At 40.1% G+C, this 16,525-nt stretch overlaps 1 protein-coding gene across 3 annotated transcripts in view; it reads left to right on the forward strand.

Moving 5' to 3' along the window:
* myo1b (myosin IB) overlaps positions 1 to 16,525 on the forward strand; it is a 263,983-nt gene that overhangs the window by 7,966 nt on the left and 239,492 nt on the right. For all 3 annotated transcript variants that reach the window (XM_078404126.1, XM_078404124.1, XM_078404125.1), the window contains exon 2: positions 5,592 to 5,733. In XM_078404126.1, coding sequence (XP_078260252.1) covers positions 5,599 to 5,733 — 135 coding nt within the window. In that variant the 5' untranslated portion in view covers positions 5,592 to 5,598. The remainder of the gene's footprint in view (positions 1 to 5,591; positions 5,734 to 16,525) is intronic.

Below are 16,525 nucleotides of genomic sequence, written 5' to 3' on the forward strand. Positions count from 1 at the left end.
TCAATTCATTTTGTTTGGAGATTAGTCAGACATCTGGCTGCTGAAAGTAAATTATAACTAACAGCTTGGATCTACCTGATCTGTTAAACATGTCTTCCTAGGTAAAGCATTGATATGTAGGCAGTGATAAGGTGGCAATGCTCAAATTTCACTGCCGCAAAGAAGGAATTAGTGCGGGTGTCAGAGGTTATGGGGAGAAGGCAGAAGAATGGAGTTAGGAGGGAGAGATAGATCAGCATCATTGAATGGCAGAGTAGACTTGATGGGCCGAATGGCCTAATTCTACTCCTATCACTTAGAGTAATACAGCATGGAAACAGGCTCTTCAGCCTAACTTGCCCACGCTGGCCAACATGTCCCAGCTACACTAGTCCCACCTGCCTGCGTTTGGTCCATCTCCCTCCAAACCTGTCCTCTCCATTTACCTGTCTAACTGTTTCGTAGACGTTGGGATAGTCCTAGCCTCAAATACCTCCACTGGCAGCTTGTTCAATACACCCACCACCCTTCTTTTTTCTTTGTAATGAAGTACTTTTTTAACCAGGATAATGAACGTCACTTTTCATTATTGCACCTTGTATCCATAAATAAATCGCTATACAATGCACATTTTTGTCAGTTGTTATTAATGTGTTGAATCATAGTACCATAAATGAAATGGTTTAGTATTCAATCAAATTAGCACCATTTTTACTGACCGATCTATTGCTAAAACTACTATTTGTAGTCTTATTGTTGATTGTGTGGAATAAGTATTCATATGATGCATATAATATTTTACCCAGCCAGCTTAATGCATTTTGCATAGTGTGTCGTTACTTTTTCACAGGTGTCCTGTTATATTTATTATTCTTTTGTCCATGTGCCATTGTGACAAATATTATACCATGTGTGAAGATAGCATGAAAAGATTTATGGCAGTTAATGAAACATAACAATTGCCAATATGGACATAAACTGCAATGTAGAGTCTCTGGAGAAAATTTGAGCCACTTGCTCTGTAAATGCTAATTGGGTCACTGGTGGAGGATCAGATTGGAGATTAGATCTCGTTGAAATGTCAGATATTAAATTTTTACAAAAATCATCCTATGATACTTGGTTCAGGGGGTTGCCTTTGGAAAATAGTAAAGCTGCATAAATCCACTGCAGTTTTTCTTGATTATATGTGATTATGTTGGATTTTCACTCAGAATATTAAATAGGATCTTATGGTACCCAATAAAGATGGGAGAGATTGTCCACAATCTGGGTTGAACAAGATTGTTTTTAGATTTAGAGATACAGCGCGGAAACAGGCCCTTCGGCCCACCGAGTCTGCGCCGCCCAGCGATCCCCGCACATTAACACTATCCTACACACACTAGGGACAATTTTTACATTTACCCAGTCAATTAACCTACATACCTGTACGTCTTTGGAGTGTGGGAGGAAACCGAAGATCTTGGAGAAAACCCACGCAGGTCACGGGGAGAACGTACAAACTCCATACAGACGGCGCCCGTAGTCAGGATGGAACCTGAGTCTCCGACGCTGCATTCGCTGTAAGGCAGCAACTCTACCGCTGCGCCACCGTGCTGATGAATGAATTGAATACCTAAATAGGCTTCTAAAAACACGAAAGAAATGAAAACTATCAGATGATATATAAAGGTTAAAGGTCAGATAATCAAGAAACATTTAAAGAACAATTGGTTTCAAAGAAGAAAATGGGAAACAGAGGGTGGTCTGTATATGGAACAAGCAGCCGGAAGAGGTAGTCGAGGCTGGTACTATAACAACATTTAAAAGGTACTTGGACAGACACATGGGGAGGAAAGGTTTAGAGGGGTAAAGGCCAAACGTGGGCACATGGGACAAGCGTTGAAGGAGCATCTAGGTCAGCATGAGCAAGTTGGGCAAGAAGGCTTGTATCGGTGCTGTCTGACTCTTATGAAAAGTAAAGAAAAATTGAGAGAAAATAATGAAATGTCGGAAATCTGACGTGTGACAAAACAAAAATGTCAGAAACACTCAAAACAGACTTGGTAGTTGTCAAAAAGAAAAGATTGGCCAATGCCTTGAATGTTTGCCTATCTTTACTATAAAAATTGTTCTCATGGGACCCCACTTCCTCAGTGCTAACCAGTTTGTACTGACATCCTTTGAGCATTGATGAAATCCCATTTTTATTTCTAGGAAAATAAAGCTACAATCTGAAATGGATAATTCGATGTGTAGTTGAGGTGATTACAGCATCTACAGGAAGGTACGGAGGTACTGGGGAAATTTGCTGCGTACAGTTTTGGTCTCCTAATCTGAGGAAAGACATTCTTGCCATAGAGGGAGTACAGAGAAGGTTCACCAGATTGATTCCTGGGATGGCAGGACTTTCATATGAAGAAAGACTGGATAGACTCGGCTTGTACTCGCTGGAATTTAGAAGATTGAGGGGGGATCTTATAGAAACTTACAAAATGCTTAAGGGGTTGGACAGGCTAGATGCAGGAAGATTGTTCCCGACGATGGGGAAGTCCAGAACAAGGGGTCACAGTTTAAGGATAAGTCTTTTAGGACCGAGATGAGAACGTTTTTTTACACACAGAGAGTGGTGAATCTGTGGAATTCTCTGCCACAGAAGGTAGTTGAGGCCAGTTCATTGGCTATATTTACGAGGGAGTTAGATGTGGCCCTTGTGGCTAAAGGGATCAGGGGGTATGGAGAGAAGGCAGGTACGGGATACTGAGTTGGATGATCAGCCATGATCATATTGAATGGCGGTGCAGGCTCGAAAGGCCGAATGGCCTACTCCTGCACCTATTTTCTATGTTTCTATGTTTCTATCTCAGAGAAAACCCACGCAGGTCATAAGATCATAAGTAATAGTAGCAGAATTAGACCATTCGGGCCATCAAGTCTACTCCGCCAGTCAATCATGGCTGATCTATGTCTCCCTCCTAACCCCATTCTCCTGCCTTCTCCCCATAACACCTGACACATGGGTCATGGGGAGAACATACTAACTCCGTACAGACAGCACCAATAGTCAGGATCAAAACCAGGTCTCTGAAGCTGTAAGGCAGCAACTCTACCGCTGCGCCACCGTGCCTACCTATTGTGAAGTTATGGCATGGGTCATGCAAATCTTTTTTACTTGCAACAACGGGTTCACTTGGTCTAGTAACATATAAAGGCTGATTTTATTGTTGGAGGCAGATATGAGATGATGAGCTTATCAAGAAAGCAAATTATTTTAGCAATCGCCGCCACTTCTGATAGTTCTCTGTGGGATTGCAATGATGCAAGTTTTATAATTAACAAATAACCAACCATAATCACCGATATTGCTTTTAATTATCACTAGACCAAGTGGACCCGTTGGGCCCAAACCTCTCCTGCATTGGTGCAGCACCCTGTCCTCCCCTCTCTCCTCAACCCCCCTTCCCCTCTCCCTTCTCCCCCACTCCCCCCTCCCCTCCCCCTCCCCTCCTTTTAAACTTAAAAATGTGAATAACTTAAAAAATATAACACCGATTTCAATAAAACTACTTGCATTATCACTAAAGTGACAATGGTGAGTAAGGTGGGCCTATCATTGTCACGCTATCGTGTACCGTTTTGGCTGAAGTTCAGTCACAAACAAGATAACAAACAAGAGTTTTAGTATATAGATAACGAACGTAACTTGGCTTATGGTCAAACTGTCATTAAAAACTTGTGCAAGTGATGATGGTTCAAAGTGGCTGAGGCATATGTTAAGAACCCAAGTGGGTTATTAATTACTATCAATTTTAAAGCTAATTTAGACATAAATCAATCTAATCTTTGCATTGAAGATGGAAATGGAGTATCAGCATCCGTACGTATTGATAGAGTACCATTTCATTCAACCCACATTTATGGAGATTGTAACATTTTTATAGTTGTTCCATGATAAGCTGTTTTTAATTATTTCCGCTGAGACTGAACTTTAAAATTGTGGTTTAAAATCCCATTATAATAAGCAATGAAGCATGATTGATGTACAGAAAATTAGTTTTGTTTTTCTGGCTTACAATAAAAATAACATTGTTAAGAAACATCTCCATTAGTGGCCCATTGTGTGTCAAATGTGTGGGAACAGAGGGAGTGCATGTTGACAGATTTTCAAAGGGAGTAGGACAGGTGGATAAAATGGTTTTAAAGAGGCAAATCGAATGCCCTCCAAGATATGTAAGAGCAGGGAGGTTACGCTGGAGTTGTATTCAATACCTTTCAGCAAAAATACTGTAATCCATATCCTCTCCCAAGTTTGAGGAAGGATATTCTTGCTATGGAGGGCGTGCAGCGTAGGTTCACTAGGTTAATTCCCGGAATGGCGGGACTGTCGTATGTTGAAAGGCTGGAGCGATTGGGCTTGTATACACTGGAATTTAGAAGGATGAGGGGGGATCTTATTGAAACATATAAGATAATTAGGGGATTGGACACATTAGAGGCAGATAACATGTTCCCAATGTTGGGGGAGTCCAGAACAAGGGGCCACAGTTTGAGAATAAGGGGTAGGCCATTTAGAACGGAGATGAGGAAGAACTTTTTCAGTCAGAGGGTGGTGAAGGTGTGGAATTCTCTGCCTCAGAAGGCAGTGGAGGCCAGTTCGTTGGATGCTTTCAAGAGAGAGCTGGATAGAGCTCTTAAGGATAGCGGAGTGAGGGGGTATGGGGAGAAGGCAGGAACGGGGTACTGATTGAGAGTGATCAGCCATGATCGCATTGAATGGCGGTGCTGGCTCGAAGGGCTGAATGGCCTACTCCTGCACCTATTGTCTATTGTCTATTGTCTATTGTCATAACACGTCAATGAAGATTTGGACTGACTGCATGGGGAAAGCTGCAGACGAGATCTACGAGGATCTTGGCAGGTCTGGAAAATAAGGAGAGATTGGATTTGTTTTCTTGTGAACATAGGAAGCTGAGAGGAGATTTAACCAAGGCACATGAAAGTGAATAAGGTACTAAGATGGAGGAAATAGGAAGCATCTATTTCCCTTAGCCGAGGAATAAAAACAAACGGGGGAAATAGATTTGTTTAAGAATTGGAGAAGAGGTAGGTAGGAAAAAAAAAACTGCAGGTGCTGGTTTAAATCGAAGGTAGACACAAAATGCTGGAGTAACTCAGCGGGTCAGGCAGCAGCTCAGGAGAGAAGGAATGGATGATGTTTCGGGTCGAGACCCCTCTTTGGACTCTGGAACTCACTGTTGAAAGTGGAGGTACATGTTTTCACCAATTTAAGAAAGTTACTGGGTGTCGTCTGGAAGAGCCATGACTCTGCTGCACTACAGATTGAGTGCATGTAGGTGGAATCCGGTTGTACAGATACTGTGGGCAAATTGTCCTGTGCTGTAAAGTTGTGGTCATAAGAGATTCGAGATGGAGGTCATACGACACCTGCAGCCTCTATCAGCATTCAGAAATGGTTGCAGCTGATCGTCCGTCCGAAACCACACTCCCTTGGCCCTTTTCTCTCATACACTGATGTCAGGCAAGCAGGTCGCTAACCAATAGCTGTTTTGTAGCCGAATGTAGAAGTAATCTGCCATGCTTTAACACACTTTTTATCTGTTTTATTCCAGAGGGAAAATGGCAAAGTCAGAAGTAAAAACGTCTCTGCTGGACAACATGATTGGGGTGGGGGACAGTGTGCTTTTGGACCCTCTCACTGAAGACACATTCTTAGAAAATCTCAAGAAGCGCTTTGAACACAGTGAAATATACGTAAGTGCTATTGAAATGCAATTAGCATCAATGTTATTTCTTGCATATTTCCTTGCCCTACTCACCCAATGAAAGAAGCATTCTTGGGCTACTTGTTTCTTATCTATTTCTTATTTGCTTACACCCAATACATGCTTATTCACAAAATGCTGGAGTAACTCAGCAGGTCAGGCAGCATCTCAGGAGAGAAGGAACGGGCGACGTTTCGGGTCGAGACCCTTCTTCAGACTGATGTCAGGGGGGTGGGACAAAGGAAGGATATAGGTGGAGACAGGAAGATAGAGGGAGATCTGGGAAGGGGGAGGGGAAGAGAGGGTGGTGCACCTGTGGTATTCATTGCCACAGAAGGCTGTGGAGGCCATCAACGGATATTTTAAGGCAGAGATAGATAGATTCTTGATTAGTACGGGTGTCAGGGGTTATGGGGAGAAGGCAGGAGAATGGGGTTGAGAGGGAGAGATAGATGAGTCATGGCTGAATGACAGAGTAGACTTGATGGGCTGAATGGCCTGATTCTGCTCCTATCACTTAAGAACTTATAAGCATCTGCAGTTCCTTGCATCTACCTCTTGTTATGGGTACATTGGAAATACTCCATTGACTTACTGTGTAAAATTGAATGATGGATGAGGATTACCTTATGCATATTTACAGGATCTGGCCGTAGTGAAGCCAATATACTTCCAAAAGCAAGTTCAAGAGATTGAAAGAGTAAATAACAATGGTAGTGACATAGAAAAGCTATCTTGGAGTAATGTACACAGAAATTATATTGCACTGGGTCTTGAAATACTGACTTGGTCATCATCACCTGAAGGTTTCCTACCAGTAACCTCCTCCAACCTCAACTACGATCCTACTTGCATGATAGAACATTACAAAGTGAGAAGGTGATCGCTGATAAAAAGGCATTACAGTTGAAAACGGATACAATTTACATCAGCAGGAACAGGGATTAATTACCTATTCCTATTCCTATTGTTCATGAGGTATTTTGGGGCGAGGAAGTGGTGAGGTAATTTTAAACTATTAAACTATTTTTAAACTGTCTGAAGAAGGGCCTCGACCCAAAACGTCACCCATTCCTTCTCTCCTGAGATGCTGCTTGACCTGCTGAGTTACTCCAGCATTTTGTGAATAAATACCTTCGATTTGTACCAGCATCTGTAGTTATTTTCTTAAACTATTTAAAGTACTTTGTATCTCCTCTGCTGGTGTGACCAAGAAACACGATGGAATTGAGTATGTTGACTTCTTCCCCTATCCTAGTTCCATCCCATACATGCTCAGAATATGTTTTAAAAGCAAGCTGAAATCTTTGGGTTTTTATGTGGTATTATTTTAATAACATTGAGACTATTGCTAGGATTATCATCAGTATGGAGTCATTGAGAAAATAATGCTTGTTTAATGCAATATGTCAATTTAGGTTTTGGCCTCTAAGGATGATTCTGACTGTATTACTCAGAATATCATATCATATCATATCATATATATACAGCCGGAAACAGGCCTTTTCGGCCCTCCAAGTCCGTGCCGCCCAGCGATCCCCGTACATTAACACTATCCTACACCCCACTAGGGACATTTTTTACATTTACCCAGCCAATTAACCTACATACCTGTACGTCTTTGGAGTGTGGGAGGAAACCGAAGATCTCGGAGAAAACCCACGCAGGTCACGGGGAGAACGTACAAACTCCTTACAGTGCAGCACCCGTAGTCAGGATCGAACCTGAGTCTCCGGCGCTGCATTCGCTGTAAAGCAGCAACTCTACCGCTGCGCTACCGTGCCGCCCTTGTAAAGCAGCAACTCTACCGCTGCGCTACCGTGCCGCCCTAACAATTTTATATGAACAATTTTATATGTAACAATTTTATATGAGCCACCAATAATATGGTCAGATTAAGGCCTGGCCCACTGGGAGTCTGTGATTTAGGGTCTAATATAAATATTGCAATATTGCCTGGAGCCCCGTCGCAAATATGTACAATTTATGTGTAATATATAGTGATGTAAATTGCTTTGCTATTGACGCAGTGCATAAATGTTTTGAGGCTATATTTCATCATGCATTTTATTATACCTTTATGTTTTAATGGGTCCTTTTGCCTTTGAATGACCAGAGTCTATCTTTTCACTGGTTCTCAATGATTATTATTGCAATGCATGTACCAGCATTGTTCGTTTCTGAAGTTAAACCAATAAATAAACTCCTTATGCTCTGAAAAAACAAATTAGGAATTCCATCTGCGGTTATGAGAAATTTTGGAACTTGCTTCCTGAATATTAATATGCTGTACATTGGAACAACCAATTGAGATTGGACAGCTGTCTCCTGATATAAATCCACCCATGAACAAATCAGCCTGGTAGTGAGGGAAAAAATATATGTTTGTTTATACAAAAGTCTGGGAATAATTTTAAGTGTCCATCATTTGCAAACAAAAATTAAAAATAGACCACAATGTCCGTACTTGCACTCTGTTGGGGTGAAGTTGTATTTTTGTTGTCATTCAGCGGCAGGTCTACACAAAATCAACGTTCTATTCAATAAAGTCTGTGCTGCTCAGTCTGGTTGGCTCAATAATGCAGTCAAAGAATTTGATGAAATGTCAATTCTCTTTAAAAGTGCCAGCTGATGTAGTAAATTTAGATGTTTCTAGTGGTTTCTGTTTTTACTTCCGATCTCCGGCATGTGCAGTTTTTTTTGCAAATGGGTTTTATAGTTGTGTGTAGGGGTCAAGGAAAGAGCGTTCACGTTGCGCGCGGCCCTGTTTCCACCAAGCGCAAGAGGCCATTATATGCAGATGCCGAGAAGTGTGTTCAGCTCTGGCTGAACGACTTCTAATCTTGTGATGTGAACTCGATAGGAAGAAGTTGTATGTGGCAGCCAAAGCTTAGATTACTGTGAACTGCAATTACAAAGTTGGAAGAGGTTACCCGTAGCAAAACATGGCATTTCAATGGTGCAATCAAATAGCGAAATCGAATTGTAACGTGGTTAAACAGCATCTGATATTTACTGCCATCAAGTGCAGTTGCTGGTTTAAACCAAAGACAGACACAAAATGCTGGAGTAACTCAGAGGACAGGGAGAGATGCTGCCTGAGTTACTCCAGCATTTTGTGTCTCCCATCGAGTGCAGTGGTGGGTTAGTACAGATTTGGCATCAATAGCTGATGAGTAGGAATGAACAGAATCAGTAGCAATGAATGAATAGGCTTTGAATGGCAGCCCTGGTGGGGTGAAAATACCCTGTATAATTGATACACTACTACAACATGAAAGCTTCTAATAGTGACCTGCAAAAATCTCAAAGTAGATAAAGCAAACCCTTTAATTCATAATTCCAAGCAAAATGGCATATTATGTTGAGGAATAAAAACTGTTCAGATGCATAGCAATTAAGAAGTCAAAAAAGAAAGGCCAGTTTATAATCTTTCCACTTTACATTTGCTAAAGGTCTTTCCCCCACCCTGTGAAAATGTTCTTGTCTTTAAGATTTATGGCAATTTTTATATTTCAGGTTTAGTTGCATGCTTTAAATACTAACACTGAACACTTGTATGATATATTTCTCAAATTATTATAATTACCGGTTTTATAAATAAAAGCAGGAAAAGCAGTAAAAGCAATTTTATGAATAAAATATGTTGACTTGCCTCTAAAATTATTATTCTGTATCCAACATTGAGGAATTTCTCAGAGTAATTTAAAAAAAAGGCAAAACTTTGACAGAAAGATTCAACTCGACATGACTGCTTTTGTAAGGTAACATTTAGAGGAGTTATCACATTGAATATCATTTGGTGCTGAAAATAGGATATCTATTTTGGAGAGAATTTATTCTTCGTGCTTTCTAAAGTAGCTTTGCAATATCAGTTAAAGGCACAAACATAGTTACCTTTGTGATATTTATTTTGGCTTTATGCGAGACAATGTGCTGGATGTTGCTGATCTAATCCCCTGTCCAGATTTACTGCCCATAAAAAGTCACAGTGTGCTGGAGTAACTCAATGGGTCAAGTAGCATCTCTGGAGAACAGGTCGGGAAACCCAATTGCTGCCCATGGTCTCCCCACATCATTACCGAAGAAATTTGGGCAAAGAGGGCGAATCTTGTTGAGCTTGAAACATCCCAAGGTCTTTAGAGTAGTCTTAGTGGTGCCATGGGCTTGAGTACCCCAAAATCACCCTGGAAGGTTTTGACAGCAAGCAAAGTGTTACCACAGCTTTCCAAAATGTAAACATCTTCAAGGGATCGTTAGTAGTTTTTAAATGTCTCACATTCATCATCATCATCATACTTCACTGTCAAGTAAAGACTATTAAAATTGAAGTAAATAATTAATCATTCTAAAATATGAATTTTTTAAATAAGAAATAGGAAGGATAAAGTTGTCTAAAAAATGTTTTTAGTGTAAGCAGTGTGACCTATATTGTTGAAACAAATACTTGTTAAAGAGGTGTATAAAATCATGAGAGGAATAAATCGGATAGATGCACAGAATCTCTTGCCGAGGGGAATCGAGGGGTTCAAGGTGAAGGGGAAAAGATTTAATAGGAATCTGAGGGGTAATGTTTTCACACAAAGGGTGGTGGGTGAATGGAACAAGCTGTCAGAGGCGGTTCTTGAGGCTGAGACTGTCCCAACGTTTAAGAAACAGTTAGATAGCTACATGGTTAGGTCAAGTTTGGAGGGACATGGACCAAATACAGGTGGGACTAGTGTAGCCGGGATATGTTGGCTGGTGTGGGCAAGTTGGGCCGAAGGGCCTGTTTCCACACTGTATCACTCTATGATGCTATAACTGTAGATGCTGGTTTATGCCAAAGATAACTCAGCAGGCCAGGCAGCATCTCTGGAGAAAAGGGTTATATCAGAGATACCAATCCATTTTCTCGAGATGCTTTCGAGAACCCACTAAGTTACCCCAGTACTTTGTGTCTATCTTTGACATATTACTGTTGGGGATATCATTCAGTTTCTTGGTTCGATCAGCACTGTTGCCTGATTTGATTCTGAGCTTAGAAACAAGGCACTGCAGATGCAGTTCCATGAAAAAAGACACAGGCTCAGACAAGTAAGTCTTTTCAGCATACTTAAGGATTTCTTGCGAGTTTTTACTAAGCTGTTTTCTTTTTGGAATGTCTGCTATTTGTTTTTAAACAATGACATATTTTTCAGTAGACCTGCACAGAATGCTCTCACGCATTGAAATATGCTGCTTCTTTTTGCTGTGCTGAAGCTGATGTCAGCTGAATGTTTTTTCAATAATGTGGCAAGTTGTGTTGCTGACAGTTGTACTTTTTAGGCTATGAATTATCTCTTTTGATCTGTGATCTTGGTTGTCTGGATTGATTCAGAACTGCGCTGGCATCAAATTTCCACAATGATATGATCCACAGTAATTTAGCCTGAAAACATTTCCATGCCAAATCAAGTCCACATTAGATAAAATGAACAGTGTTAGACACTGGATATTCATGTAATGGAGAGGCAACATTTGGGTCAGGACCTTTCTTCAGATTGAAACGTCGCCTGCCCCATAAACAATAGGTGCAGGAATAGGCCATTCGGCCCTTCCAGCCAGCACCGCATGAATGTTTAACACTTGTACACTGTTACTCCTGTACTTTGTGTCTTTTTTATGTAAATCAGCATCTGCAGTTCCTTGTGTATGTATTTATGTATTGTTTATCTCAGTAACTTTTTTATTTTTTTATTCCAAATGCTTATTTCATATGGAAGACCTCTTAACATAATGGGGGTTGGAAGTCAGAATGCATTTTACTCCATCCAACTTTTTATTTCAAATTGATTTTTTGTAAAAACAAAACTTGCATGGACTTTTCTACCGGGAATAAAATCAATTTCATTAACCTTGTTTGTCAATCAATAATTAATCTGTTGTATTATTCCTTTCATTTCCACAAATGCTGCCAACTTGAAAACTATATTGTGATCAAACAACTAGACCTGCGTTCAGTCAACTTCCGCATTCTTCTTATTTTTAGGACCTTGTTTAAAATGATTGAAAGTTCTTCTTTAATAGTGAAGGGGCTTATAATGCTCTGAGGAATAAGGTCATAAGGAATAGGAGACGAATTAGGCCATTCGGCCAACAAGTCTACTCCGCCATTCAATCATGGCTGATCTATCTCTCCCTCCTAACCCCATTCTCCTGCCTTCTTCCCATAACCTCTGACACCCGTACTAATGGGCGGCACGGTAGCGCAGCGGTAGAGTTGCTGCTTTACAGCGAATGCAGCGCCGGAGACTCGGGTTCGATCCTAACTACGGGTGCTGCACTGTAAGGAGTTTGTACGTTCTCCCCGTGACCTGCGTGGGTTTTCTCCGAGATCTTCGGTTTCCTCCCACACTCCAAAGACGTACAGGTATGTAGGTTAATTGGCTGGGTAAATGTAAAAAATTGTCCCTAGTGGGTGTAGGATAGTGTTAATGTACGGGGATCGTTGGGCGGCACGGACTTGGTGGGCCGAAAAGGCCTGTTTCCGGCTGTATATATATGATATGATATGATAATCAAGAATCTATCTATCTCTGCCTTATTAACATTACATCAATATTTGTGATGTTCACAAAACTTCTCCATAATTTTTTGTTCCATTCTACAAATAAGAATTCCAATTACACAGGAGAACAATGAATCGCTCTCAATAAAAAATATAGCTGTAATATTTGAAAATTATTCCCAAACGGTTTCTCTGCAGCTTTACAATTGGTAAAACGAGGCCTATAATGTGTAGAATATTTGTATTCTTTTTATCTTTCCTTGCTTATTTGGACTTAATGTGGGGATGATGTCGGTGATGAGAAAAATACAGACACAAAGAACTGCAGATGTTGGTTTCCGATTTTAAAAAAAACACAATGTGCTGGAGTAACCCAGCGGGTCAGGCAGCATCTCTGGACAATGTGAATAGGCAACCTTTCAGGCCAGGCCACTTCTTCAGTCTGAAGAAGGGTCCCAATCCAAAATGTCACCTACCTATGTTTTCCAGTGATGCCACCTGACCCGTTGAGTTACTCCAGTTTATTTTTCTGAGAAACTTATACATCGCTTCCTTTCGTATATTCAGCAGTGTGTCTTATACATAAACTGAGAAGAGCAATGTTTTAAACAGAGACAATTGCTCAACAATCATAGTGTTTTGTCTAAATGCTGAATAGTTGTCGGATATGTGCTGAAGTTTGGAACCTATTTTGTATTGAGACTGCACAAACCTGCTTTAGTCAGCAGCAATGATAGTTGACATACGATTAGACCAAATAAGTGGTGAATCCAGATCTCACAGTTCAAATATAGTATATTTAAATGCACAAACACATTAGGCAACACATTCTGAAGAAATAAATGAATAAAATAAGAATTGGCGTTCCAATTTTTCTTGTAGTTAAAATAAGTATTAAATGTTCAGGTTAGTGGTCGTTATTTAAAGTCGTTGTTCTCTTGGTCCTTCTCCAAATGACAGTAAGATGATGAGAGCAGCACCAATTGGCATCTATGAGAGTGATTTCTTTATGTTGTCCTAGATTCTGATCATAGATAGAGATAGAAGTAGAAAGTCAGTTTACGATTTCACACTCTAAAGAAGGCTCCTGACTTGAAATGTAATCTGTCCATTACCATCCACGATGTTGCTTGACTTGCTGAACTTTCAAAGTTTAGTCATGTTAAGCAAGCTTCTAAACATCAGAGGAATGAGGAAACTGAAAGGTGAATGCCTTTGTTTAATCGATTGTTGAATCAGAAGATATTTTAAAAGTTGGCATTGATCAAAATGAAAATTTGTGAAAATGAAAGGAATAACGCAAAGGCAGATTAATTATTGGTGGACAAGCAAAGTTAAGGAAATTGATTTTATTCTCAATGCAAAGATTGAAAAGTCCATCCAAGTTTTTTTTTAATCAATTGGAATAATATGTTGGATGGATTAAAATGTATTCCAGCTTCCAACCACCTGCTGTGTTCAGACATTTTTTCCATGTGAAATAAGTATTTGGAATCAAGAGGTTACTAATCTAAACCATACATGAACATATATGGTTTAGCAATGTTCATTTATCTAATATGGACTTAATTTTGCAGGGAAATGTTTTCAAGGTTAACTACGTTGCTGTGAATCATTTCATTAAAGAAATATGATGCATTTATTGCATAGTCAAAATGATGTAATGTATTTTCAGAAGGCTTTTGATAAAGTGTCACATAATGGACATATCAGCATAGATGACATAGAAGGGACGATGTTAACATTGATAGGACGATGGCTCAGTGATAAATGGCAAAGAGACACTGTGAATGATAGTTTTCTGTTTTGGAGAATGGTTGTTCACCAGGGATCACTGTTAGGCCATTAGTTTCTTCAGTCCACTTTAATGACCTCGCGGGTACAAGTCATGATTTTGAACTTTGGGCACGACACAATAGTTGGTGGCATCGAGGACAGCGAGGAGGGTGGTCATGAATTACAACAGGTGATAAGCAGGCTGACAGAGTTGGTAAAGGTGTGGCAGACTAAGTGTAATATGAAGAGATGGTAGGTTGTGTATTTGGGTGGCAGAATGGGGGTATGCAGTACAGTGCAGAGGGAGCTGCGAAGGCACTGGTGCAAAATTGTCAGTCTAGCTTGATAAAATTGTTTAATAAAGCTTACGTAAGTCTGAGCATTATCAATAGAGACACAGCACATACATGCAGGGAATCTTTATAAGTTTGGCCTCAATTGGAGCATTGTCTTCAATGTGGTCACCTCATTAGAAAAGGGATGTCAAGGTGTCAGAAGTGGTCCATAAAAAATAACAAGAAATGTTCCAAAGCATTACTTTGCTGTTACACCAAATGATATTGTTGGGATAACTTGCCTGAAACCATCAATTTTCTTTTCTATTCAATTTGTGCTCAACCGTATCCCAAAGATCAGGTCCCTGTCTGTAAAACATCCAGCTTCACTGGGAGATTGGAATTAATGTGCTTTGCAGTAAAAGCTTTATTTAGCCGTATAATTCTATACAATTCAAAACATCACGTATCCATGTCTTCCAGAGATGCTGCTTGACTTTGTCTTTTATCATAATCATAATCTTAATAGTAATTTATTAGCCAAGTATGTTTTGCAACATATGAGGGATTTGATTTGCCATACAGTCATACAAATAAAGAGCAACAAGACACCCAAATAAAGACAGTTTCCAATGTTTCTCATTTAAGTTTTAATTCCCTTCCCTCAGTTTTATAGAGTAGCAATGAGAAAGATGGTCCGAGTGAACATCTGGCAGGACTTTTATTCAAAAGAAATTCCGTGCCACCTAAAAGCAAATTTGTGATCATCGTAGATGATTAGTTATTGATTTTGGCTTATTTGTGTAGTGAGAACTTCGGGCTACAGAAAAACAAGGAAAGGAAAACATGCATTTCAGTCAATTGGGAGCTGGGCCAAGTATTCTGATGCTGTTGTGACCCTGAGGATATTTGTTCAGCAATCCTGAGAGTGATTACTGGTTGGTACTGTTGGGGAGGAGGGGGGAGAATATTGGTGTACAAAGGTTACATAAACAATGTGGAAGGAACTAATTTATGTTAGAAGCAGATATTTTCTGGGTTACAGTGTGATCTATGTGATTTCTGCAAAAATATCCTGGTCAATTGTTTTGACATTTATTTCCATATTTTGAAAAATGTTGAGTTTAGTTTATTGTCACATGTACCGACAGTTAAAAGCTTTTGTTGCATGCTAACGAGTCAGCGGAAAGACAATACATAATTACAATCGAGCCATCCACAGTGATAAAGGGAATAATGTAAATAAAGTAAGAAATGCCGCTGTTGGAGTAGAGATGAAAAAGAGTGGAGCGATAGTAATGTGTGATTGCAGATCCACGTATGAGACTAGCACACAAAGTGTCGCCTGGCTTGGGCGCCATCTTGGATGATGTTTGGTAGAGTGGAACTGTTTAATCTGGCAGCATAGGTAACACAAAATGCTGGAGTAACTCAGCGGGTCAGGCAGCATCTCTGGAGAGAAGGAATGGGTGACGTTTCGGGTCGAGACCCTTCTTCAGACTGAAACGTCACCCATTCCTTCTCTCCGGAGATGCTGCCTGACCCGCTGAGTTACTCCAGCAGTTTGTGTCTACCTTCGATTTAAACCAGCACCTGCAGTTTTCTTTCCTACAAATCTGGCAGCATATGTTCTTTCTGGTATCTCATTTGATCGGCTAGTATATAAGCAGTGCCTTGACTTTAAATATGGAAAAACAACAAATGTAGCAAGCAGAATAAGGTCAATCCATTGAGCAGAACTGCAATAGCAGCTTGCAATTCTACTACAGTGGAACATCCTGAAGATGTTTCACAGGAGGATTACTAGGAAAAAGTGGCACTAAACCAGATACGGTAATATTAGCATAGCAGAGTGACCCAAAGCTTGGAGAAACAAAAGTAGGGTTTAAGAAATGTTTTAAATTAAAATAATTCATGTCTGTTGGTAGGAAAATATTGGAAATTTGATTCCACACCCTAAGCTCTGGGAAATTATTCTCTGTTTTAGTTTGAAAAGTTGAATCTTGTCACTAGTTTTGGTTTGAAGTGCATTCCTTACAGAATAAATCATGAAACTTATTGTTTCCACTGGCTGAGCTGGAACTTGTGTCTTTATTAGTGATTTTAAATGAGAAAATGATAAGATGGTGACAAATAAACGAGACATGTCTGTGCTGAAATTAGCTTCTCACAGTAGTGGGGGCGGTACTGTTGGCTCGGGG

This window comes from Rhinoraja longicauda, chromosome 8 (assembly GCF_053455715.1).
Source record: "Rhinoraja longicauda isolate Sanriku21f chromosome 8, sRhiLon1.1, whole genome shotgun sequence".
In the NCBI taxonomy this organism is placed as follows: domain Eukaryota; kingdom Metazoa; phylum Chordata; class Chondrichthyes; order Rajiformes; family Arhynchobatidae; genus Rhinoraja; species Rhinoraja longicauda.